Here is a 26,702-nt window from a genome sequence, read left to right as displayed (position 1 = left end):
TTGTCTAAGTACTTTGTGTAAGCATTTATTACATTGTATATTAAATCTCTTCTCTACCCACTTGTTTATACTTGGTACCAGTGCATTTTTAAACACCAGAGTCTGAAAAACTGCAAAATCTGTATTAGAAGTACCTGTGTACTGAGAGTAAGGAAATAAGAACTGCTCATGTAGCAAAAATGTCCTACACACTTTTATGTACATTCAGATACAACTGGTATCAATACAGGTGATTTATTTTCAGAACTGTAAGCACATTGAGCATCTGGTGTAATACAGACAACAGCTCTTTGCTCAATGAATTGCCATATTTGATGTTTACACCCTCAAAAATCAGCAACAGCAAACTCCAAACCGATGAAAATCACAAACGTTTGCAGTGAGTTGACACACTTACTAACAAGTAATTGAAAGGACACTGTCAACATCTCCATGGGCCAAAATCTGAAGTCCATTTTAATCTAGGGAGGAATGTCTCCAAATGTTAAATATACAGAGTAAAATTCTGATCCTCCTTAAGGCTATGGCAAAATTCCCATTGATCTCACCGGGGCACAGATTTCACCCATCAGCTGGGATTTTCAAAAGAGCCTAAAGAAATCAGGCACCCAAATCTTACTGAATTGCACTGTGACTTTGGTACCCAGCTCTCACAGGCTCCTTTGCAAACCCCAGCTGTATTTTTTTAAATTCTCCATTCTTGTCAAGAATCTATCCTGTTTTCTCTTTGGCCATGTCTACACTTATCGGGGATCGACACAGCTGTGACTGATGCAGTGGGGGTCGATTTAGCGGGGCTACTGAAGACCCGCTAAATCGACCGCAGAGCACTCTCTGGTTGACTCCGGTACTCCACTGGAACAAGAGGAGTAAGGTAAGTTAATGGGAGAGCGTCTCCCGTTGACGCCAGTGTGGTATAGACACCGCAGTAAATCAATCTAAGCTACGTCCACTCCAGCTCTGTTATTCACGTACCTGGAGTAGCATAACTTAGGTCTACTTACCCCGGTAGTGTGACAAGGCCTTAGATATACTAAGAGATGTCATATACTCCCTCTGCTGCTCTGTCACAGTCACTGACTACAGCTTCCCCCAGTACTTTGCATATTCCCACTTATATCCCACATGATGCCAAGACACAGTCTGAAAAGGATAGGAACGGGAATGTTTTCTGCTGCTTGAGAAAGAGCAAAATAAGATATTCAAAGAAAGACATTGGCAGGGAAATAAACCGCAAGCTTCTAGGAGCATCTTGCTAATGTCGGAAGGTAAAAAAAAAAAAAAAAAAAAAATCTATTAAAACCCCTGGATATGATTTCAGGTGCGGGTGTCTTTATGAATATCCAGGTGTAGCATTTTGGAATAGTTACAGCTATGTGTGGATTTGCATCACCCTTCTATTTTCTCCTCACTTTTCTTTGTCTTTCTCTGTATGAGGGTGCAGCAAGAAAGGAAGCAGGGCTGCAAATTGGTGCACAGCTGCAGGGACGGTGCAGTCTTGCAATTCCTGATTTTCCCAGGCAGGATGATTCCATGCAACTGCTGGGCCTTAACTGGAAATTCAGGATCAACCTTGCCCTGAACAAAAATGAATGTAAAGCCCCATATGGAAAATTAAAAGCTATTTTGACAAAATGGAATTTTAAACAGAGTGTGAATGGGGATGAGATAGGGGACCTTTCACTGCTAGGTTACCAGTTTCAATCCAGTCTGGCTCAGTCACTCTCTGAGTGCTGTTAAGTTATTTATATGAATGAGCTTGTCTTCTACCATGTGCATCTATAGCAGGAGTGGGCAAACTACAGCCTGCGGGCCGGATCCAGCCCGTCAGGGCTTTGGATCCGGCCCGCAGGATTGCCCCCCCATGGTGCCGCAGGCCCCGCGCCGCTCTCAGAAGCAGCCAGCACCAAGTCCCTGCAGCCCCTGGGGAAGGGGAGGTAGAGGGCTCTGTACATTGCCCTTGCCTCCAGGCACCACCCCCCGCAGCTCCCATTCGCTGGCAACAAGGAACCACGGTCAATGGGAGCTTCGGGAGAGGTATCTGGAGGCACGGCAAGGGCAGCGTGCGGAGCTCTGTGCTCCCCCTCCCACAGGGGCTGCACAGGGATATGGTTCCGGCTGCTTCCCGGAGTGGTGCGAGGCCAGGGCAGGCAGGCTGGGAGCCTGCCCTGGCCCCGGTGCGTGCTGCTGCCACATCGAAGCCACTTTAGGTAAGTGGCACCGGGCTGGAGCCCGAACTCTTCCTGCACCCCAACTCCCTGTCCTGAGCCCGCTGTTGCACCCCACACTCCTCCTGCACCCCAACCCCCTGCCCTGAGCTCCCTCCCACACCCCGCACTCCCTCCCGCACCCCAACCCACTGCCCCGGCCCTGCATACAATTTCTCCACCCAGATGTGGCCCTCTGCACAAAAAGTTTGCCGACCCCTGGTCTCTAGCATCTAGCACAATGGGGTCCTGATCTTGGGGGTTCTGTGTGCTCCATAACGTAAACAACAACAAGAAGGTTGGTGCTCTCAGTCTCCAGTGGGTAAATATTCACACTGCCATAAATCACCACCATAACCAACAATAATTGGCAACCTTGTTGGCAGTCTGAGCCAAGGAGATCCAACTCCGCCTTTAGAACAGATTCCCCAAGATATGAATTTTGACCTTACTCTACCTGTTCTATGGCTAAACATAGGACTTGAGTCCCCGGAGCTATCAATCCGGGACTTGTGACAAGTACTGAATTCACAGTAAGATGAATTTAAGGGGCACATATCAGGCACTTCAACACACACGCAACAGGGAGAACCAGTGAGGCAACTGTTTAACAAGACCATCATAACACTGAAATCTGTCAAAACTTTCACATTTTTTCTTCAGTTTACAAATCTTTTGTTCTTAGCTTCAGTTCATACTCTCTTGTTATTTAGCCAGTTATCCTCTAAAACAGTCTACTAATATTTATAGATTAGTAATATTTATACTAGACTTAACGTGGCTAGCAGTCTAGGTACTTATCTAAGCCAAGAAACAAATGGAAGTCAACCCTACCCAACCTTGGCAAAAGGAGATGATGATGATGAATATTTATACCATATTTAATCAAGAAAATCCTTATGGACGGTTACTCATTTTTAAGGATGTCTAGCAAATGCTACTCAAAACATAACATAATACAATCTTACCTGCTAATACAGTAGAAAGCGATGAGCCTGAATAAATCAGCAAAACTTATTCCAGAGCCCTCCAAAGAAAAGGCTGCAAAGAAAGATTATGAAAAAAACAGATCAGTCTTTTAATGCACATTCCAAGAAACCAGGCTTAATATAAACACTCCTGGCTTTTGCACAGCGTAAGTAGTTTGCAGCATCAAACTGACTACTGTTTTGTTAATCAAAAACAATTGTGTGGAGGAGTATGTGTCTCAGTCAAAAACATTCTAGTAAACATACTGATAGTCTGGGCAGTGGGTTTGTTTTTTACATTCCAAACGTGTTCTAATCCTTGGGAAATGAATCAAAGAGATTAAAATTGCACAACTTCTAACAGAACAGCCAGTCAACACTGAGACCTTGTGTTATTCATAGTACTAATATAGACAAGTTAATTAAAAACCTCTTTCCTTCTCTTGGCACCCATCCTTTCCATTTTTTGCCTCAATTACATTAGCAGCAATACAGTAACCACTGGTAAGGATCGGTGGCAAATCTATGAATCATTCTCCTTTTAACAAAACTCTTCAATCAAGTCTCATTCATACGAATGCTTTGTGATAGCCATTACGAATTCTTTAGCTAAATATTTTTTTCTAATAAAGTTGCACTAGAACTTTTCTAAAAATTCAAACATTGTTATTTTAAATACACAGAAATAATAAAGATCTTTACCATGTAATTTCCACCACGGTTTTGTATTGATATCAATACATGTTTACAGATCATGGATAAATATTAATACAAGCTGGTACAAATCCATTAACTTCAAACACAGAGCTACCCATTCCCGTCAGTAGTAAATGTCACTCTGAGTAAAGAAGCCATGTAAGTAAAGACTCAGGGGAATAGTAATGGATAAACATATGAAAGAAAAAAAGCTCAATCACATAAGGACACTATAAAAGGATAAAGGTCTTGATAGCTTTTCCTTCATAGATCATTCATGAAGAAGGCTGCTTAGCTGAAACTGTTGCTAAATTTCAGTCGCAGTTTCCAGCACATTGTTAAAATAACCCCCCTTTGTTCTATTTGCAGTTTCCAAACTCTGCTCCAATCTGAGGAAGATACAGCTTCCTCTTTTTATTTTCAGTTTTACCTAGAACTGTTTTTCACTCCCTCTTTTCACAGAGATCACTACAGCTTTGTTTTGAAACTTACTGGAACCCTGCCTATGTTTTATTTCTAGTAACTAACGGTATGTCTTCACTACTGATGCCAAAGCGCTGCCATGGCAGCGCTTTAACCTGGCTATGTAGTCGCGGCACCAGCGCTGGGAGAGAGCTCTCCCCGTGCTGTAAAAAACCCACCCCCATGAGGGGAGCAGCTAACAGCGCTGGGAGCCGCTCACTGTCTACACTGCCACTTTACAGTGCTGAAACTTGCATTGCTCAGGGGGGTGTTCTTTCACACCCCAAGTGAGAAAGTTTCAGCGCCGTAAAGTGGCAGTGTAGACAAGGCCTGAGACATGGAACAAATAATACTTGCATCATCATGAAAACCAAAGATTATTAGAAATGTTTCTCAATGGGGTTAAATTTCTGACCCCATGATTGGTGAAAATTGTTCTTAAGTCTGAGAAACAAGTAAATGACTAAAAATAATACATAAACCCAGATTCTCCTTTGTGCCCAGGGCAAAGATGTGCCAGAAGAGAAGTCACCTGGTGGAGGGTGATGGTGGCATCATCATGGAAGGACAGTTTTAAATTCTGGTAGGGTTCTATGGAAGCCTCACAAGTGGAGACTGCCTATAACAAGCACTGAGGCCCCCATTCAGCATGGTACTTATGTGCATGCCTTAACTTTAAGCATATGAGTATTCTAATTGACTTCAGTGGGACTACTCACTTGCTTATGGAAAGTTAGGCATATATTTTTAAGTACCTTATTTAATCAAAGCCTTACTCTGCCCATTGCCCAACCCCTCCAGGGCCAGCCTCACTCACGTGAAGGTCTGCCCAGATGGCTTAGGAACCCTCAGCAGAGTGGGGGTTGTAGGCAGCTTGCACTGTTATTCCTTTGACCCTGGTTGACTTTTTTTTTTTTTTTTTTGCGCTGCCTACAGTCTAGAGCTGGGTTTCATCGATGCAAAGTAAATCTGGCCCATACAGTATAGCAAATGACTCCCATAATACATGACTTACTATATGTGCTTTCTTTTATTGCAAATTCCTTGAGGCGAGATCCAAACTCATTGGGTAGACGGAGCGATAGGACTTTCTTCTGCATTCTTGTGGATTTCCTAACCAGAAAGATCTATCGAGGGGGGGGAAAAATAAGATTTTAGAAATCTTTATTATAGATGCTTTTCATAGATTTTAAGGCCAGAAGGGACCATTAAAATAATCTAATCTGACCTCCTCCATAGCACAGGCCAGAGAACTTTCCCAAAATTCCTAGAGCAGATCTTTTACAAAAACATCCAATCTTGATGTAAAAATGGTCAGTGATGGAGCATCCACCATGACCTTTAGTAAACTGTTCCATGGTTAATTACTCTCACCATTAAAAATTTATACCTCGGTTCCAGTCTACATTTATCTAGCTTCAACTTCCAGCCATGTGATCATGTTATATCTTTCTCTACTAGATTGAAGAGCCCATTATTAAATATTTGTTCCCCATATAGATACAAGGAGCTCCGTCTATTTAGCTCATCACTACAGGCATGTTTTCTAATCCTTTAATGATTCTTGTGGCTCTTCTCTGAACCCTCTCCCATTTATCAACATCCTTCTTGAATTGTGGGTATCTGGATACAGTATTCCACAAGTGGTCACACCAGTGACAAAAACAGAGGTAAAATAACTTGTTTACTCCTACTTGAGATTCCCCCATTTATGCTCCCCAGGATTGCATTAGTTCTTTCTGGCCACAGAGTCACACTAAGAGCTCATGTTCATCTGATTATCCACACACCACATCTTTCAGAGTCACTGCTTCCCAGGACACAGTCCCCCATCCTATAAGTGTGGCCTACATCTTTGTTCCCAGTGGTCTACATTTACATTCAGCTGTATTAAAATGCATATTGTTTGCTTATATCCAGTTTATTAAGTGATCTAGCTTGCTCTCCACTACTAACCTGTCTTCTTAAATCCAGTAATTTATGGTGGAATTAAACTACAGAAATCTTTTAGAAAGATCCCATTTTCATTTTAAAAGACAAAATGACAGAGTCTCCACTATATCCATCTGTATGCTGCTTCAATGGTTAAATTACCCTCACTATTAAAAAAAGGTGAGCTTTATTTCTAGTTTGAATTTCTCTAGCTTCAACTTCCAGGGTTATACATTTTGAAACACAACACAAATATCTGAGGATGTAAACCGCTATAATCAAGAATGCAAATTTCAATCCCCCAAAATATGTTTAATAAAATGTAAATTTTGATTTGATTACAGGGATAATAGAGCTGAAAAAGTAAAATCTGGGATGTTCAAAGGAATTTAAGTGAGTTAAGGTGCCCAATTCCCACTGAAATTCACTTCAGTTGAAGGTTTGCTTTTTTAAATGGCTTTATAAGCACTTTTCTGGTCCCCTCCCAATGTTTATAAGGGGCTTTTCATCAAGAAAGAAACTAACTTTGGTCCCAGTCTTGCAGGCTGCTTTTCACATATTTGAGGAATAATCCATATAAGTCAACAGGGCTCCACATGGACAGTGAAGTCCACCCACATGGAGCTCATTGAAGGACTGGAGCCTAACTGCAGAGGGGAAACAATGACAGTGATTGTACACAAATGCTGTCACTGGCACAAAGTAAACAAAAGGAGGAAAAAATGGTTTTCTACTAATTGCTTTCAGCTTAGGCACACTATTACTCATAATAATGGAAGATCAACATTTTCAGACAGAAATGAGCTATTTAAATTGATGATGGCCCTTTTAGGCCCGAAGCCAAGTGTGATGTGCTGATAGAAACAGATTTTTGTTTGCATTTGTAAGCCTAGCAGGTCAGATTCTTTCCTGCACAGAGATCTGCTGAGGGTACGAGAAAGAGGGGTACCATAAGAGAGCCAGATAAGGCTCCCCGAATTAACATGCTGCATCTAATCCAGCTCCGGCACAGGCTAGAGAGATCTGGAGTCTCAGAGTCCCCAAGGCTCATACACCAGCCAAGAACTAATGGAGTGCAGTTGCACCTCACGCTGCGCACTCCCACCTCTGACAAGTTCCCTTTACCTGGAGGTGGGGTGCACCTAGAGACGGAACTGGCTACTCCAGCTTTACACTAGCCCAGAGCTCCCTCACCTTGGGAGAATTTTTAGCTGGGCCCAGGGTCCAGCCCAGCAAATCTAATAATAGTGTGACCCACTGGTCAGTGTGCTTTACAGGTCCCTCCTCTGTGCGTGATCCATAGAGAACATGAGTCATCTACAGCCCCAGCTAGAGAGGCAGGGCTCTGTAGCTATATCAGCTCATGTTTTTGGCCCTAGTTCAATCCACAAAGCGTCAGCCAAGATGGTGGCGATCACATAAGGGGGATGACTCATCCCAGACTTGAACTGCTGTGGCTTTAAGGGATGAGCTTCCTTTTATGCATGCAACCCACTGGTGAGTGTGTGCTACATTAGGAAGAGATACTTTAAATAAATTGAAAAGGAGTACTTGTGGCACCTTAGAGACTAACCAATTTATTTGAGCATAAGTTTTCGTGAGCTACAGCTCACTTCACTAGATGCATAAAGTGGAAAATGCAGTGAGGATGTTTTATACACACAGACCATGAAAAAATGGGTGTGTATCACTTCAAAAGGTTTCCTTCATTATCATACATATTGTAAGGAGAGTGATCACTTTAGATAAGCTATTACCAGCAGGAGAGTGGGGTGGGGGGGAGAGAAAACCTTCTGAAGTGATAAACACCCATTTTTTCATGGTCTGTGTGTATAAAACATCCTCACTGCATTTTCCACTTTATGCATCCGATGAAGTGAGCTGTAGCTCACAAAAGCTTATGCTCAAATAAATTGGTTAGTCTCTAAGGTGCCACAAGTACTCCTTTTCTTTTTGCGAATACAGACTAACACGGCTGCTACTCTGAAACCTTTAAATAAATTAAAACATTTTGAAGATTTGTCTCTTACTCCAGGAGGCTGGGACTGCAGAATTTCCACTGCTTCAGCATCATTCAGGCCAAGCTGTAGCCACACAGGATGGGTGTGGAGAAGTTTATCCAGTATGCTGAGTTTATTGGAAAGACTGTCATAGCCAGAGTCCCGGGGACAGCCTTTTAAGTCCTTTTTCTCAGGACAGACATTATCCATGTCCTTTACCGGGCTACGAGGAAGAGAATTAAACAACAATTAAAATGTAGGCAGGTACATTACTCAAAGAACAAACAAATCTACAAACAGGGAATTCTCTTAAATGACAACACTGTGGGTATCCCCCTTACTAGGTATTTCTTCTGTTGAGATTTCATATCACTAGTATCTTATCACAAATTCTCTTCAAGAGCAAGTTAGAGTACATTACTGTGAGGTGGACAATAGCCTTTTGAAGTCCAGCAATTAACTACAAGGAGATACTATACACACCTATATGCATGCCTGTCTATATTAATTAAGTAGGGTATCAATTTTAATATCCATTCCTCTCTTATGTTCATGTTAAGAGAGTTTTTTTTATTATTATTCAGATATTTTTATTCCCATCTGGATCCCAAAGTTAGCACCTACAGAAACCTTGCCCCACTCAAGTTCATTCAAAATGCTGCTCAGTGCTCTTACCATGGCACTCCCCTCTTTGCACCACTCAATTGGCACTCCCTTTTCCTCCACACGATACACCTGCTTCTTCTCTTTGCTGTTAAGGCTCTTCATGGCTTAGGCTCCCCCTAACTAGCCACTCTACTAATCTATCACAACACTGACTGCCACTTTTGCTCCACCAGTGCGCCGGTCACTCAGCTTCTCCTTCAAACACCTCTATGCCTTCTCCCTTGATGACCCTTGTGCATGGGAGAAACCCCTCCAAAAAAATTCAAACGATCCTCCTTAAGACTCACCTTGACTATGATGCCTACAATATGTTGCCAGCTGACCACAATGAGCTGTGACTATCACTTACAGTGCAAAACTGGCTTGTTTCACCAATCCCTCATCCTCCCATTTACCCATCTGTTGTGTTCTATCATAATCAAAGACTGTACGCTCTTTGGGGCAGAGACTACTTTTGTCCTTCCTGTGTGAACAGCACCAAGCACAATGGGACTCTGATCCTGACCAGGGCCTGTAGGTACTAAAGTAATGCAAACAAACATGGCCTGCATTTTAAACCCACTTTCTTCCAGCTTCTCTATCAGACATTTTACTGTGCGTCAAAGTGAGGCCTTTCATCACTACCTTTTTTTAAATGTCCTTGCCTCGCAATTGAAAATAAACAGATAAACAGATGTATAAAGTTTAAAGTGCTTTGGTTTTGACACTTAATTCTTCCCAAGTAGGGAAAGAAGGCAGAAGCTGTCCCTAAAAGGGGAACTTGGCAAGCTAATCTGAGTTAAATTTATTTTGTGGCAGGGTAGCAAGTTATTAAAATACTTGTTTAACTGAATAATAACAACACGCGCTGGGGCTGCTGATACTACATACTAAAAACATGCACTTGCAAAGAAACTAAATGAACCCAGCACTGTATGGTTGTTTTATTCAAATTTTCTTCTTCAATTCCAAACTTTTGAACACGCAGTATGGCTTGCGCATGAATGTCTGCAGTCCTTCCTTATTTCCCAACTAAAGAACATCCTGTGTTGTTCGAAACAATTACAGAACTGTTACTTTGGCAACTGATCTCCTGATGCAAAAACTAGAGCAGGCACAGGAAAACTCTGAGCACAAGTGCTGTATGCCCTAAAGATCAAGAGCAGAGATGTTGTCCCTCCTAATGAAAGAACGTGGCTCTCTGTCCTACCAGTCACACCAGACTACATTGTGCCTTTACAATCTGCCCTGAGTAAGAAGGGCTGGCATGTAGCTCCGCCACCCCAGGAACAGACCAGGGACCAAATTGTAGGTCACATTTCCTCCATGCTCCCTGCTTGTTCTGAAGGGGGAGTAAGTTGCTTCACCCCTTTTCATGGATCAGCTCATTTTCCACTATGCACCCAGCCAGCCATTCTAGTCAGAATAGGAGGGGCAGAGCCATGCCCCACACCCCATTGCTCCCCCACTCCCTGACTACTTGCTCACAGCCAGGACAGCTGGACAAACAAACAGTCCCAGTTCTCCCCACTATGGTCAAAGTCTCAGAAGGAAAATTGGGGGAAGGGGGGCACGCCTTACTCACTCTTATTCCATGGCTAAGTAAGAGCTGCAACAGTCATTAAAATTGTATATGACCACGATGTGTCCAATCACCACCTGCCTGGCTTGCATTTCCCCATTCCCCTACCCTCCATCTCTGCTTGTTACATTAGAATACAAGCTATAAGTAGAGACAGTACCTTTTATATTTGCAAAATACCTAGGCTGCTGTTGGTGCTGCCAGAAACAAATGATAAGTTATAACCAGTTAGAGACTTTTTACTTCTGCAATCACAGTCATGTTTTCTGAAGCTGAAACTCAAACAGTCTAACACATTTTCTACAGAAACTTTCTGCTTTTGCCTTCAGAGCAAGTTAGCAGTACTCAAGCCAAATGAATTTTCCAAGCCAGAGAGGTTTTTTTTTTGGTGGTGGTGGTGGTGGGGGGGGGGGGGCGGCTAAAGAAGATCTTTTTAATAGCATTGGCTGCAAACTTAACCACGTCAAGACTATTGCCTTTTACCTACTCAGGCGATGGAGACAGAGGGAGTAAGTTTTACTCATGTAAGAACATCAATGTTAACTGTAAGAGAAGCAGCATTACTGGCATCAGCAATGCACTGCTTGCTTAAATACCAATATTTAAAGAATGCTAAGGGATAACGTACGTGTACATGTGTCCTAGCTCCCCACTATTTACCAGCGGATTAAAAGCAACTCAGATCTTAATGCTTCCAAACACACAGTCATACACGCCCTTTATGCTATATGTAAGAAGATTAACCTTGACATCTACTTATTTAAGCCAGAGAGTGTTTATCAGAAGGTCTATCCACACAAACCATTCCACATGCCAGGTACAGGAAGAAACATAATACAGGTGTCCACACCTCCGTAACCTAGATACACAAAATTAAATTGCAGAAGCTCCTTGCAGCTGTGTGCGTTGGCCTCTCACATAGAGACAAAGGATTATGGACACATCAGTGTAAAGTGTCTTTCCACCCCTACCAAATGCTCTCTGATTCACATGAACTAATGCTTTAGAGCAGGATCAGCAGTGGCTCATCTTAGCAACCCCACACAAGTTGACTCGGAACAAATTGCCCTTTTTAAATATATAATATTCCCATTCCCTACAGGTTTTCTTCATAGTAGATGGAAGGAAGAGACACCAGTCTTGCATGAACCAGTCATGCGTGAACTAAAATTCCAGGAATACCAGTTGGCAAATGATTATATAACCTGCAAATCATTTATGCACAGCTAATTTAATAGACACCAAGGGATAAATCCAGCCAGCCATTTACACCACTAGAAGGACACTTTTACACCACCATAGTGTAAATGAGAATCAAGCCCTTAGTCTTTGCATTTTCTTTAAGAAATGGTCCACAAACCAAAGGAATAAGGACTATTCCAGCGAGAAGGGGGTTACAGATATACAATCGAAACTGGAGAAGTGCTGAAAAACTCCTTGGGATCTTGTTATGTATTGTTTCTTTGAAAACAACATAAAGAAAAGGAGTACTTGTGGCACCTTAGAGACAAGTCCTCCTTTTCTTTTTGCGAATACAGACTAACACGGCTGTTACTCTGAAACCTTTGAAAACAACAATACCTTAACACCGAACAATAGAAAGTTAGAAGGGTATTTGATTGAGATAGTAGATACTAAAAAGTTGATACAACTTACATTGTGCAATAGCAGAAGAAGTTTAAAATGCATTTCATTTTACTATTTAATGACTCTCCCGGTGTTTTATCAGGATATCTTCTGTTGATATTCAAGACGAGTGGCAAGTAAACCAGAAAACCAAAGCAAACATATCTGCATGGAAGTTCTGTAGGTTTGAGATAAAACTGTTATAGATTCTGGTATGTTTTGCACTGATTATGTTCAAATCCCCCGAGAAAGATTTATATTCTCCCTAGGTTTCAGCGTAACTCACATGGGGACTAAAGAAAACCAGTCATTTTGCCTAGTTTGTTTATGTTCATGAAACCCCACAATTATGCGGGAAATACTTGGAAGGTAAGAGCTGAAATGAATAATTAGCTGTATCTTAACTACAATTAACTCAAGGTAATAAGTCCACAGCGCAGGTTGAAACTTGTAATCAGTATGATCTACTGCCTGTAAACAGAGGGCTGGAATGAGTGTCCACATCCATGCGCACACTTCTGCCACCTAACACGTCTGTTTCCCCTCGGATTGTCAGCTATAGTGGCTTTTTCATCAGTTTCTCAATCCCCTCTTGATCTCTTGCTTTGACCCTGTAACCTGTACTCCTGACTCTGTTTTTTTTCATTCTTAGTCCCCTATAATCAGTTCATTTCGGGCCTCAGCTGGCCCTTCTTTACCTGAAGGAGCAGGCCTTTAGTTGCTTTTGCTATCTCTACCCATCATTGCTTAAGTTCAGATGACTTGCTCAGGCATTATCAATACAGACCACCTCCATATACAGTATTTCTCTTTGTTAGTCCAGGAAGTGATACAAAAAAAACCGAAACCGATATAACAGGATTTTGTTGTGCTTAACAGCCATGTCCATTCTGGGCTTTGGAATCAAAACTACAGTTCTTTGTCAGTGAAGCCAAGAAAGCCCCACTGAAGCCCTCACCAAAACTGCAGAAACTGAAATCAACCAGTGTTGATTTTAAAACACCTGTAGTTAGAAATCTAATATGAAATCAGTGATATCTAAGAAAAAGATACCTTTTCAGGAGAGGGCACAAAAGAATAGCTGTTCTCTTATACAAATGGGGGATTATAGAATCTTTAAAGGTTTTTGCCCATTCCTAGGCCAAGTCTCTTCTTAATTCCTGCAAGCTTTACTATGATAGTTTATCCCTTCCCGAGAGAAAATTATCTTCTCAGAGCAAAAGGGCAGGATAGACACACCCCAAAACACAGGAGATCTGGCTAGTCTGCTGTTCATATAACAATGAGTTTAACCCACAAAGGTTAGGAAATTCAAAGCTGAGTCCTTATTGTTTCCCGGGACTGTTGCAAACAGGATGGTGGGTCTGATTCCCATTTACACGAAGGCCCCTATATACCACCCAGGAAGCAGAAAAGAACCTTAAAGTGATCTTTAAATTTAATCTATGCTCACTGTAAAGTCTGTTGTAATAACTGGGCCTACAAATTTACCTTAATTGTGAGCTCAACTGTAAAAAGTAGGGCTGTCAATTAATCGCAGTTAACTCACGCGATTAACTCAAAAAAATTAATCGCGATTAATCGCTTATGCCAGATATGTGAAATATTCATATGCCCCTTCATGCTTCAGCCACCATTCCAGAGGACATGCTTCCATGCTGATAATGCTCGTTAAAAAAAATACGTCCATTAAATTTGTGACTGTACTCCTTGGGGGGAGAACTGTATGTCTCCTGCTCCGTTTTACCCGCTTTCTGCATATATTTCATGTTATAGCAGCCTTAGATGATGACCCAGCACATGTTCGTTTTAAGAACACTTTCACAGCAAATTTGACAAAATGCAAAGAAGGTACCTGTGTGAGAATCCTAAAAATAGCTACAGCACTCGACCCAAGGTTTAAGAATCTGAAGTGCCATCCAAAATCAGAGAGACGAGGTGTGGAGCATGCTTTTAGAAGTCTTAAAAGAGCAAAAACAACAAGGAGTCCAGTGGCACCTTAAAGACTAAGAGATTTATTTAATCATAAGCTTTCGTGGGTAAAAACCCCACTTCTTCATGTTGCATCTGAAGAAGTGGGGTTTCTACCCACGAAAGCTTATGCTCAAATAAATCTGTTAATCTTTAAGGTGCCACCGGACTTCTTGTTGTTTTTGTCGATACAGACTAACACGGCTACCCCCTGACACTTAAAAGAGCAACACTGATGTGGAAACTATAGAACCCAAACCACCAAAAAAGAAAATCAACCTTCTGCTGGTGGCATCTGACTCAGATGATGAAAATGAACATGTGTCAGCCCACATTGCTTTGGATCATTATCAAGCAGAACCCATCATCAGCATGGAAGCATGTCCTCTGGAATGGTGGTTGAAGCAGGAAGGGACATATGAAACTTTAGCGCATCTGGCACGTAAATATCTTGCAATGCCGGCAACAACAGTGTCATGCGAATGCCTGTGCTCACTTTCCGGTGACATTGTAAACAAGAAGCAGGCAGCATCATCTCCTGCAAATTGTAACCAACCTTGTTTGTTTGACTGATTGGCTGACCAAGAAGAGGGACTGAGTGGACTTGTAGGCACTAAAGTTTTACATTGTTTTATTTTTGAATGCAGTTTTTTTGTACATAATTCTACATTTGTAAGTTCAACATTTATGATTAACAGATTGCACCACAGGAATTTTAAAGGGCCATTACTGATTGCACATATTTCAGAGACATGAATTATGCTGCTGTAGTTGTAGTAGCAATAACTGAGCTGCTGTCCCTTCCTGGAGTCTAAGGTCTTGTGTAAAGGCATATCTACACCGCTCTGTAATTCAGACTTTGGGGGTGTGAACAGCAATGTGCACTAAAGGGCTGCGCTGTAACTCCCCTGTGTGGACCCTGCAGGTGTGAACTAAAAGGTTCCTTCTTTGCATTAATGTAGTTCTGTTTGAAGAAGACTGTTAAGGAGAACTAGGAACCTTTCAGTTCATGCCTGCATCGTCCACATGGGGGAGTTCTAGCAAAGCACTTTGGTGCTCACTCTGTTCACACCCCTGTAGTCCAAACTATTAGGCAGTTTAGATGTGTCCTAAGTCTAAGGCCTTGTCTAAGGATTTGCTCCAATGACAGCTATCAGTGTAGCTACACTGGTCCACCCTGGAGTGTAAACAGATAGAGTAATTGTTTGCAGACTGTCTGACTATACTAGGGACTGTGCTGGTGCAGCTCGGATGACTGTCGTTATAGCAAAGCCGCAGCCAAGACAAGCCCTGAGAGGATGGTGGAGCTTTCCCTCTTCATGCACACAAAACACATCGAGTCTTTTCCCTGCTCTGTAACTTCAGGTATGTCTTCACTGCAGAGCGAACTCAGTGATCAGCACCTGGGTCTGAGCAGCAGGTTAGCCTAGCCCAGGTGTGAGCAAGCACACTGCAAATTCCTACCCAAGTTACTGTGTTCTCACAGGTGCTGTTCTCACCAGTGTGTTACTGGAACGTCTGTGGGCATATCCCATGGCTCTCCATGCTGCAATAAGCTGATCCACTCAATCATTTTTTCAGTAAACTGAGGGAGAACCTGTCTGTCCTTCTGGGCACAAGGGGGAACTTTGGGAAGGCACTGGAAGACTAGCAACCTGAGTGGTTTAGCTTGTGTCCTCAGCAATGTAGCTAGGTTACCAGCCCCAAGGTAGCGCTGTAGCCTACAGCTCCAGACAGGCCAGCTAGCCCACGTTCAAGACACCACCTCAACTGGTTTCCAGGCCACTTTTACTTTGTCTCCACTCCTCAGATACTAGGATGATGGGTATCATGGTCTCTAGACAGACAAACAGAGGCCCTGTGTCTCGAATCTGACTCTGGGGTCCTCACACCTCCCTGACAGCGCAGCTTAATGAAGACTTGCTGCCAGCTCTTCCTTTAGTCATCAGAACCTCTGAGTCCCAGCTCCTCAAGGAAACTTCACTAGAGTGGAAGGGCTGCACAGCAGTCAAGACAGCAACTAGCTGCATAACTTTCCAGTGTAGCGTATGACAGCAAGTTCCTCATACAACAGCGGTGATGTGCATTCTCCCAGCCTGTTTCTCTCCCAACTACAGGGGTCAGGGCAAGGTTGGGGGAGGAAGGAGGGGAGAGGGAACGGAGCTGCAGACATGGTTGTTTCCTCTCCTCCACTCAGGAAGGGGTAGCTCTGTGATGAATCTTCTCCATGCTGCTATGATTGGAAGGAAATGAATGGGTCACTGATTTAAAAAAAAAAAAAGCCATCTCTGCCAGATGACATTAATATGAACAATATACCTTAGAATACCACACCATGAAAACTATTTAAATACGATATTAATTGGCCGGGAGAAATGTAAAACACAGACATAAGGGACATAAGGCTGCAAGTCTCACTTAATCAGTTAAAAAACAAAACAATACAACTACATGAGACTCCATTTGAAAGAGGCAGGGCCAAATTCTGGCCTTATCAGGACAATAGCCGGGGGGTGCGGGAGGACACGGACAGACAGAATAGCAGCATCAAACAGAAGCCCCCTGAGCTATCCTGTAGGCACAAAGCAGGATGGCTCAGAAAGCATGCAGAGCAATGGGCTTTGCGGCGCTCCTTACTGCTACCCCAAAAAGTATGCCCTTCCCCCTCACGCCAGCTGATGAAGGGAGTCAACTCACAGAAGGTGGGGCAACACTAGCTACACTCCCCAAGATGCTGATTCCGTCTCTCTAAGATTTCTTTGTGCCCCACAACTGCTGAAATGAATGGAATGGGGGAGGGAGAGCTCAGTGGTTTGAGCATTGGCCTGCTAAACCCAGGGTTGTGAGTTCAATCCTTGAGGGAGCCATTTGGGATCTGGGGCAACTATGGGGGATGGGTCCTGCTTGGAGCAGGGGGTTGGACTAGACGGCCTCCTGAGGGCCCTTCCCGCCCTGAGGTTCTATGACTCTAGGACTCACAGGAAGCTGAAACGTCACAATCTGAACGTTTCCTTAGAGCTGGTTTTAGAACACAACTACCGGTACCTGCAGCCGCTACAATTCTAAAATACTGGAGATCTGAAAAGCGGTTAAGAGGGTTTAAACCATTTTTAAAAGGAAACCACACACACAGACCTCTACTGGCTCACAATTTGTATGTTAAATTTTCTCTGGATTCAAATTCCAGTATCAAGTTATAGATGCCTGAATGAGCATCTGCAATGAAAATAGCAACTAAGCCCTAGCTACAGAGATATGAATAGGTACTGCAACAAGAAGTCATTTCACTGCCTTATAAAAGATCAGGTGAGTAAGGTTATATCTTTTATTGGTCCAATAAAAGAAACTGCCTCACCCACCTTGTCTCTCTAATAGCCTGGGGCCCACATAGCTACAACAAGGCTGCATATTATAAAAGATCAGTTACTTAGAAACCTGCGTATTCACTCAATACACTCAAAGGTCTGAATCTGTTACTTTCCTTTCACAACTAATATTTCAACTTTTAGGAGGAATAAAAATCCCCTAAAATTCAACATAATGAATTGTCAAACATTTCTCCTATCAGTACTGCTAAAAAAGACATTAAAAAAGATAAAACCAAAGAGGTATGGCCCTAATATTTACCGTACACTATCTATTTCCCTAGCTTGACAACAGAAAGCAATAGATTTAGATTAACAGTTATAATAACCCACACCTGCACTCGGTGTTTCATTTTAAAAAAAGAGTCAGAACTTTATTTGTACTGTAACATCTTTCTTAGCCTTCCCAAAATTCATCAGTCTACTGTTCTTACATTTAAAGATGGTCTTAATTAAACTAACTTCACACATATCTCACAAATACTTTAATGAGGGTCACATTATAGCAGTCGATACTTCACTATACTAACCATTTCACCAGGTGTTACTGTATGAAAGTTCCATTGAATTTTCACGAAGTTGACTGGAGCAATGAATATTTCTAGAACACTTTACAACGTAAAAGTTAGATTCATTTCCACAACCAGTAGTAATAATGTTAGCAGTTTCTGTGTTTAAAAGTGTATCTCCTTCCTAGGTTTCTGTTGTTTGTTATGAGGAACTGGGAGTGCACAAAGTTCAACTGCTTCTAAAAGAAATTAAAACAAATACACATACAACATAATCAGCAGACACTCCCACTGCTCAGAGGCAAACACCTTCATTACAGATCTACAAAGCACCTACAACGTTTTGTGTTCGCAGGAGGAAAGCTAAAGAATGTGACAGAAATGTCAGCTTCCCGAATAAAGTGGCACAGTGAAAATAGGCAGCAACTATTATATTATATTTTTAATCACCTTTGCAAATCAGCGGATCCATCTTCCAGCATGAGATCTGTCTGTACCATCTCCTGTTTCAGTTCTCCAATTTCTGAGGCAATTGTGTCAATGAGCTAGAGAGGGACAAAAATAGTATGACGTCAAGCAAGCGGAAGAGGCGTGGAAACCAAATGGACAAGGTTAGTCACTAGACATTACAAACCTTTTATCCCATTCTATTTGGACTTCCCTTACAATAGAAAAAATAAGGGTGAGGGACAGACTGTACTTGTTCTTGGAGGCAGGACAATTGAAGTTTAACTACACTATATAACATCCCAGGAAATTAGATCAGATTATTATTTTAATTAGATATATTAATACCGTAGTTTCAATAGGCACAAACATAGTAAGGTATTAATTTTAAAAAAACCACATGCTTTGACTACTGTAACATTCAATTCTGCAATTAAAAAAAAAGTTCCATAAAAACATTTTTAAAAAAACCACAAACTTCAAAAGTTCTTTCACAGGTACACAAAACCATATTTTCAACTTTCTTTGGTACAAAAATAAATATAAATATATTTGCACAAATAAAAGAGTAATTACTTTTTGCACTAACTCTTGGACTGCAGCTGAACAGACTGGTTCTTAGTTAAATGATGCCGTGTTCCTGTATTTTAACTGAGGGATCAGAACGAGGCTTCAGTTTAGGGTTACTGAGAATTCTCAGTGACTGAGCAACTATGGGAATTATGGCATATATGAATCAAAAGTTTGCAAATATTTTGATAGGAAATAGCAGAAATTGATTCTCCCATCAAGTTTACAAGTCATAATCATTCAGCCTCCTATACTTTCCACAGGGATAGCATCAAAGTGTGCTTGGTACATGATTCAAGTGAGATAGAATAAATACAGGAGTAGTCAGATTTTTAAAAATAAAATCGCCAAAAGTAAGCAAAGCTTTAAAAATAAATAAATAAATAAATAAATAAATAAATAAATAACCAAACCCTTTCCAACCCAACTCAAAGCTATCGTCTTCATTACATAAGAGGCAATAACAAGATCTCAGTAATATCGGTAGCCTTACAAGAGCAGTGTTTTCAAAGTCCTGTACTATTTCCAAACAACATTTTTCCCCATTATGTCATAATCACACGGATACTTTCCTCCGACCTCAGACAGGCATGCCTTCTTTTATTGCACATGATTATTTTGATCAATCCAAAGGAAAGGTTTCAGTCTCCATTTAGATTACAGCTCTCCAGTCCTGTTATAGGCCCCAGGGTTTATATAATAAAATTACAGGAAATACAGTACATCCTTCTATCTTTTCATAGGCTTTTTTCCATTTCAGGATCACTATCCCAGTAAGTAATATGAAGTACCAGTGTACTACTGTTTTGACAATTTACAAAAGACTTCCTTGTATTGAGTAGGGAAAATGTGCATAGTGCATCCTTTGAACCACTACAGCGAATTGGGAAAAAGCACGGTCAGTCTCAAAGCATCAGATGTAGCCACATCGACAGTGAAATTGTACTGAAGTCGTTTTCTCACCCTAGACTAGAAGGCAACCCACCTCTTGTGCACTACACACCAATGGAAATGGCATCTTCACTGCCAAGAACCGAGCCGTGTATTCAGTTGGCTTTTACTACATGGGGCCAAATTCATTCCTTGTTTTACAGTAGGGATGAATCCAGCCCAGGCAGTCCTGTTTTATATGATTAAAATAAAGAGCCCTTGTTCCCATACTTGAAAATCTGAACTAAAAGACATCGCTGGCCAAACCTAATCCAATTCTAGCACGTGGTCATGTATTTCTGAGGTTAGAAACCGTGAACAACAAGCCAATCAACCAACCAGCTACTGTGAAGTACTAGGTAGGAGACGCTTCCTAGAAATAATTGGCAACCCTGTTGGTGGGAAAAAAGCAGGCTAGTCCTTGATAGACCTAGGCCACAAGGATGAATGATCCCTTTGAGGTATTATTTATTTTATGTGCCTCCCATTATCACAGTATCTGAGCACATTATAATCTTTAATGCATTTATCTTCAAAGCACCCCTACAAAGCAGGGAAGTGCTATTATCCCCCATTTTACAGGTGGGGAACTGAGCCACAAAGAGATTAAGTGACTTGGCCAAGGTCACACACAAGTCTGTGACATAACAGGGAACTGAAACCAGATCACCAGGCTAGATTTAATCATAAGCTAAACTAGTCAAGAAATATATATGCCAAGTCCTACACAACCAGTACGACTTATTGCACTTTTCTGGCTTTTATAACCTTCTTGCTGTTCCTGACTCCACTCTAGTTTTTCCTCTCTCCTTCCTGTAATAAATCATAGTGTATCTTTTTTATGAATTGTCTTCAGGGTCTGCTTCCACTTTTCTCTCTCTTTTCTCCTTTTCCCTAAATTGTGCATGCTACCTCCTCCATTATATATTCTGTCTCTCTTTCTGTCACTTCTCTCTCCCACAATAAAATCTCACACGTATTTATACAGATATGCACAAAATACATACAGAGTGCTTCCCTCACCCTCACCCAAACTTATCCCATCATCTGTGCACTCAAACACAAGGCTGGGAAATTTTTTCAGAGAACTAACTCTTCTGGCTGCAGACAGAGACAAGAGATTCAGAATCTCACTGTTCAGCAAATCAGTTACAGTAGAACCTCAGAGCTATGAACACCAGAGTTACGAACCGACCAGTCAACACCACCCCTCATTTAGAATTGGAATTATGCGATCGGGAAGCAGCAGAGAGGAAAGGAAAGGAAAGGAAAAGAAAAGCAAATACAGTACAGTACTGTGTTAAATGAACTACTAAAAAAAATAAAGGGAATGTTTAAAAAATAAGATTTGATATGGTAAGGAAACTGCTTATGTGATTGTTTCATTTAAATTAAGATGGTTAAAAGCAGCATTTTTCCTTCTGCATAGTAAAGTTTCAAAGCTGTATTAAGTCAGTGTTCAGTTGTAAATTTTTGAAAGAACAACCATAATGTTTGTTCAGAGTTATGAACGTTTCTGAGTTAAGAACAAACTCCATTCCCAAGGTGTTCGTAACTTCGAAGTTCTACTGTACCATCCTTCCCCACCCCATCAAGATATAGGGAAAGGGTAATGTTCCAGGACTCTCCATTTTTCATATCAGCTTCCAGCTAGTAGGTGTTTGATAAATTGGAAAACTCATGCACCTTCTCTCTCCCTCTCCAACCTGCCTAACTTCTGGAAGAATGAAGGAGAATTCTCTCTCTCTCTCGAGGTTCCAGTACTTTATACCTCAGTTCTGTCTCCTGACTGCTGCAACAGAGAAGTGTGAGTCTACTACTCTACCTCTTCCCTCAGCTTTCTGGCTGAAATATGGGTGTTTCCACTACTCTACCCTTCCCACAGCCTTCATTTTTTGAGTCTCTCCTCACAGCAAATACCTCAACTGTCCATCTCTGCTGTTGCTAAGAGCTTTCCAAAGAGGCAGTAGAATGCAACTAAACTATTTTAGTCAGTTTCACGATCATTGCAGAGAACTGAAAACCTGAAAGATTGTGGCTTGTTTCCACTTTGCGCCTGTTCAAAACAGCAATGAGCAGCAGCAGAGGCACTGGAACAATCTGTCTGCACATTCAGAAAGGCAGCAGAGCAATGGATTAACCTTGGATTAGCAGGTTTTTTGCACAATAAGGGCTTGAAATGGTTATTTGGGGGGGTCTGTTTTGGAAAAAAGAAGAAAGCTTCGGTTCTGCAGAAAGCGATGGCACTTGTCCTCAGAAGTTTCCTATTCACTGTGGGAAAATAGAGTTTTCAAACCCTGAGCATGCTAAGTGGCTGAAATGCTGGAAGGGATGAGTAACCACTTACTTCCAGGACATTTGCTGCTTCCTTATTTCTTCAATCCAAGTAATTTAAGAAAGAGACATCATCAGCTAATTATTAAAATGGAAGATTATGAGTTAGAAAACCTGGATTCGAACTCTTGATTGCCAATGATGCACTGTGTGACCTGTAATTCTATTTACCTTTATAAAGTATGAGATCCTCCAATGAAAATCACTACACAGAAGCAGATTTTTAAAATATATTATTAATTAATTATTTGGTTAATTCAGTATACCAACTCTAAAATTGACCTTTGCAATATGAAGTATTAAGATGACAGGGACATCTCTGAAATCAAGAGTGTGACATTTTGGATCTTTAGGAGCATCCTTAGACCTATGCTATGTACGTGGTGACACAGAGTCCCCGCTCCTCCTACTCAATCCTCCTGTTAGAGTGCCCCCAACAACACCACAGAGAATGGAGGGCCTGATCGCAAGGAGGGAGGAACTACAATAGTACCTCACGCTTCTTTGCACAAGGTCTCATAAGCCCTAAGGTCTGCCCTGCAAGCATCTTACATAATGCAAAGATTCAGAATAACTGTGTGGACTACTCTTAATTGGCTCATCAAAAGAGGGAGCCACAGTCTTTAAGAAGACATTATCAAATGAGGCAAAGGGAACAGAGGTTACTTGAGCAGTGACTAGCAACCCATGTGACTTCCACGATAGGTCTCCCTTTTAATTTCAGGTGCTTTCTTAGGATTTAGCAGGAACAGAGGAAGGATTCTCCAGCTGCCCTCTGGCCGCCACAAAGGCAATTGGTACAGAGAAGTCTATCAGGAGTGGGGGAAGGAAAAAAGTCATTTCTCTAATTACCTGTATGACTTTGGCATCCCAGAGGTCTACCAACCTTGCCCACTCTTCAATTGTAGAGGTCTGCTCTGCTCTCCTCAGTAGCTACAGCGGAGGCAAAACTGGGTGTTTTAGATATCTCAGCCATGATCATGCATTACAGTTGAGAAGCTTGCCATATAAAACACAGAGAAGCTAGTCAGACCTGACTGTGCACTCTCATCATAATAGGAGCACTTGGTTGCTTTCCTCTTAGCCATGCCTAACTAAACCAAAGAGGGGGGAAAAACTAGCCAAAAGGAAATGTCTGAACAGCAGGAGAGAACATTAAAATCACGGCATTCTTCACTCCAAGGAAGCAACAGGAATCTAAAGACAACGTGGGTTGCCTCTCCAAAGTTCTGCTATTCAATTGTTTGCTCACGGCCTCTTAAGTTTGACTCACGCAAAATCTCATCTAGCTAGAGAACCATTTGTCCATCTGAGAAAAGGCCCTAGCTAGCCCACAGAAAGCTGGCCCTAAATTCTTTAGCAAAATCCCTGGAATCCATGGTGCATCAAACTGTCCCTGTTGCAGCAGCTTCACCTATTTTTGAAAAATTAAGGTTTTTAATTAATTAAATATTGGAATAAAGCAACCAAGTGATATAGTAGCCCTGTGTTATTTTTCTATTGAAAGCAATTTTTTGTCACTGGATGACTGACCCCTTTAAGAGGGAGCAGGGGCCAGTGCTCCTGTGACGGATTACCTGCTACCCAACTGGGCTTAAGGAGAAGCTCCTGGGCATTATAAAGGGGAAGACAGCAAAAGGGGAAGGCTGGCTACCTGCTGACTTCTCTCAATGCAGGGAGGTGAGGATGTTGCTAAAGAAAGTTGTGGCAGAGGCCGTAGAGAGCAAAAAGTTCCTGCAGGAGACCCTGAGTAACCAGGAGAAGGCCAGGAGAGCAGCAGAAGGGGCTATCCAGAGACCAAGAGACAAAAAAGGCTCAGCTCCAGCTAGGAAGGCCTGGGAGTGGTTGCTTGGTGAAGAGCCTACTGGAACAAAAGAGCCTCAGGACTAGCTGAATGTTCCAGAGCAGAGTATGAATGTTTATGTTGTTGTGGTGATGGACTTTGTTTTATGACTTTGAGGATTATTTTGAACGGTTTGTTATTAAATCTGCTCCAGACAAGACTGGTGTTAGCCATGAGAGAGTCTGTGTGGAGTTTATTCAGGGAGCGGTTCCCAAACGTTTTATGAAGGTGGCCCATAAACTGCATTTTCTCTTTTTTGGCAATCCACCCAAGGTCCACAATGGAGGGGTGGGCAGGCTAAAAATGAGTGGCATTGTGACCCCATGCTAGGGTTACTATATTTCAGGTTCCCAAAAAGAGGACATTGCCAGAGGGGCAGCCGAGGGGGTACCTGCAGCTGAGGTACTCACTGGAGGTGGGGAGCAACATCGCTCCCTGTCACAGTGGCAGGGAGCTGGCGCAAGCTCAGGATGCAATGATTTGTTAAGGGGAGGCTGTGCATCATGGGAGTCCTTTGACCACAATGCATCATGGGAGTTGAAGCCCAGCTGAGATGTACAAACCACAGAAGAGAATGGGGACATAAGTCAACTGAATTGCAATTCCCAGAAGGCATTGTGGCAACATATCCAAATAAAAATATCTGGTTTTGGCCAAAATTTTTTTGTTTTCAGGTTTGTTTGTTTTCTGTTTTGACAAAAGAAAAATGAATTTTTCACAGAAAGCACAAGCAATTTTTTGCAAAACAAAAAAGTCAAAGCAAAAATAGTTGACCTAGTCTTGAAAGAATTCCAACTGGAAATTGTTATAAGAATGTTTACATTTTTGCGGTTTACAGGCAGATATTGTTACAAGAGGTGCTAACAGCTGATGTACCAGCAGATGGAGCTCAAGAATGTGTAGCATGGTTCCTGGGTTTTCTAGGATCAATAAATGTATTTGTTGATGGGATAGATGCGGAAATTTTGATAATATATTAATGATTAGTATGCGTGCCTGAACTTCCCTATGCACTTTGCACACTGATTGTAAAAGGGAAGGGATGAGATATTTGAATCACTTAACATTCTGGTTCGAGACCAGAATCATTAACGTGAACTGAATAGAACCTACCCATATGAATGGATAATCTGAAACAGACAAGAGACAAGGCAAAAGGCTGCACATTCAAAATGGAGTTTGTATTTTGGTATATACAGAGTTCATAATCTCACACAGAATGCAGAGACTGTACAGCAGTGGTCTTCTACCTTTTTACGCACAAGATCACTTTTTGAATTTAAGTGCCACCCAGGATCTACTCTGAGGCCCCACCCTGCTCGCTCCATTCCCCCATCCTTCTGTCATTCAATCTCCCGCACCTTCACTCACTTTCATGGGGTTGGGGCAGGAGGTTGGGGTGCAGGAAAGGAGTGCGGTCTCTGGGCTGGGGCCGAGGAGCTCGGAGTGTGGGAGGGGGCTCTGGGCTGAGCCTGGGGCAGGGTGTTGGGGTGCAGGAGAGGGTATGGGTTACAGGCTCCAGGAGGGGGCTCAGGGCTGGGGAAGGGGGTTGGGGTGTGGGAGGGGTACGGGCTCCCACCGGGCGGCACTTACCTCTGGCAGCTCCTGGTTAGTGGCCGGAGATCATGATCGACAGTCAGAGTCTGCTCCAGGATCGACTAGTCGATCGCGATCTACCAGTTGCTGACCACGGCTGTACAGACAGATTCCCCAGTCCCTCACAGTTGTACACCACAAAGGGCAGCTTGTGTGCAGATCTTTACATGGAGCTCTTAAAAAACACACTTCTACCCAAAAGTACCAGCTAGAACGCTGAACATATGATGACAACAGTTATGATGGTGAGAGGTCAATGCAGTCACTTGTTAACCTCAAAAGGCCCTATATATTTGAATTCTTGAAATTCAGTTCTGCCTTCACAAAGGGCCTGTTTGAAATCTCATTGAACTCAATGGAAAAAGACCACTGACTTTCAAGGAGTTTTGAATCAGGCCCCAAAAGACTAATATTTTAAGGACATTTTCTTAAAAGATCAGATGGAAGTACATTTCTGTCTGCAGGCTCTGTACCAAGCTCATAGCAATCATAAGCTTTAAGACCATGGAAGTGATCTGTAGAGATCTTGCAGGGATTATTCATGGCAATGAGATACTGATACCAAAGCCAATGATACAGAAATTACTGAAACTGGGACCATTGATGCACATATACAAAGAATAAAAACATTAAAAAACAAACAACACAGAGCAAACTCCTAGGTGAAAATAGAAAGTCATCATCTGGAAGCCAAAGTTTAAATTAAGTCAGTAATTTCTACATATATAACAACCAGTTTCACGTCCACAATGCTTCCTCAGAAATAATCCAAAAAAGGAAAACCCTTTTCAAGGTCAAATTCTGTAATACCATCATTTTGCCATTCATCTTCATTTGAAGAAATACACAGCCATTATAAACCCAAATGATAATTACCGTGACACAGAGTACATGATGTCACATACTTGAATAACATCATAGTATACATCAGCAACCAAAGAACTCTTCTCTGGCATGATATTGCCAGACATCCAAACATTACCTGAAATACCCAAGTACTAATTGTTTACATTCTCAAA

General features: G+C 42.0%; 1 protein-coding gene across 14 annotated transcripts in view; it reads right to left on the bottom strand.

Moving 5' to 3' along the window:
• RIN2 (Ras and Rab interactor 2) overlaps positions 1–26,702 on the bottom strand; it is a 104,157-nt gene that overhangs the window by 28,885 nt on the left and 48,570 nt on the right. For 5 of the 14 annotated variants that reach the window (XM_073339756.2, XM_073339766.2, XM_073339765.2 and 2 more), the window contains 4 exons: positions 18,414–18,508; positions 8,296–8,488; positions 5,349–5,460; positions 3,176–3,248 (listed from right to left, as the gene is read on the bottom strand). In XM_073339756.2, the coding sequence (XP_073195857.2) occupies positions 3,176–3,248; positions 5,349–5,460; positions 8,296–8,488; positions 18,414–18,508 (473 nt within the window). Of the gene's footprint in view, positions 1–3,175; positions 3,249–5,348; positions 5,461–6,790; positions 6,882–8,295; positions 8,489–12,148; positions 12,297–17,984; positions 18,194–18,413; positions 18,509–23,096; positions 23,178–26,702 lie in introns of those variants that run through there. The other 9 variants (XM_073339759.2, XM_073339761.2, XM_073339758.2 and 6 more) reach the window with 6 other exon arrangements.

The sequence above is a fragment of the Lepidochelys kempii genome, chromosome 3 (genome assembly GCF_965140285.1).
Source record: "Lepidochelys kempii isolate rLepKem1 chromosome 3, rLepKem1.hap1, whole genome shotgun sequence".
Classification (NCBI taxonomy): domain Eukaryota; kingdom Metazoa; phylum Chordata; order Testudines; family Cheloniidae; genus Lepidochelys; species Lepidochelys kempii.
This window is presented reverse-complemented; position numbering and strand designations above follow the sequence as displayed.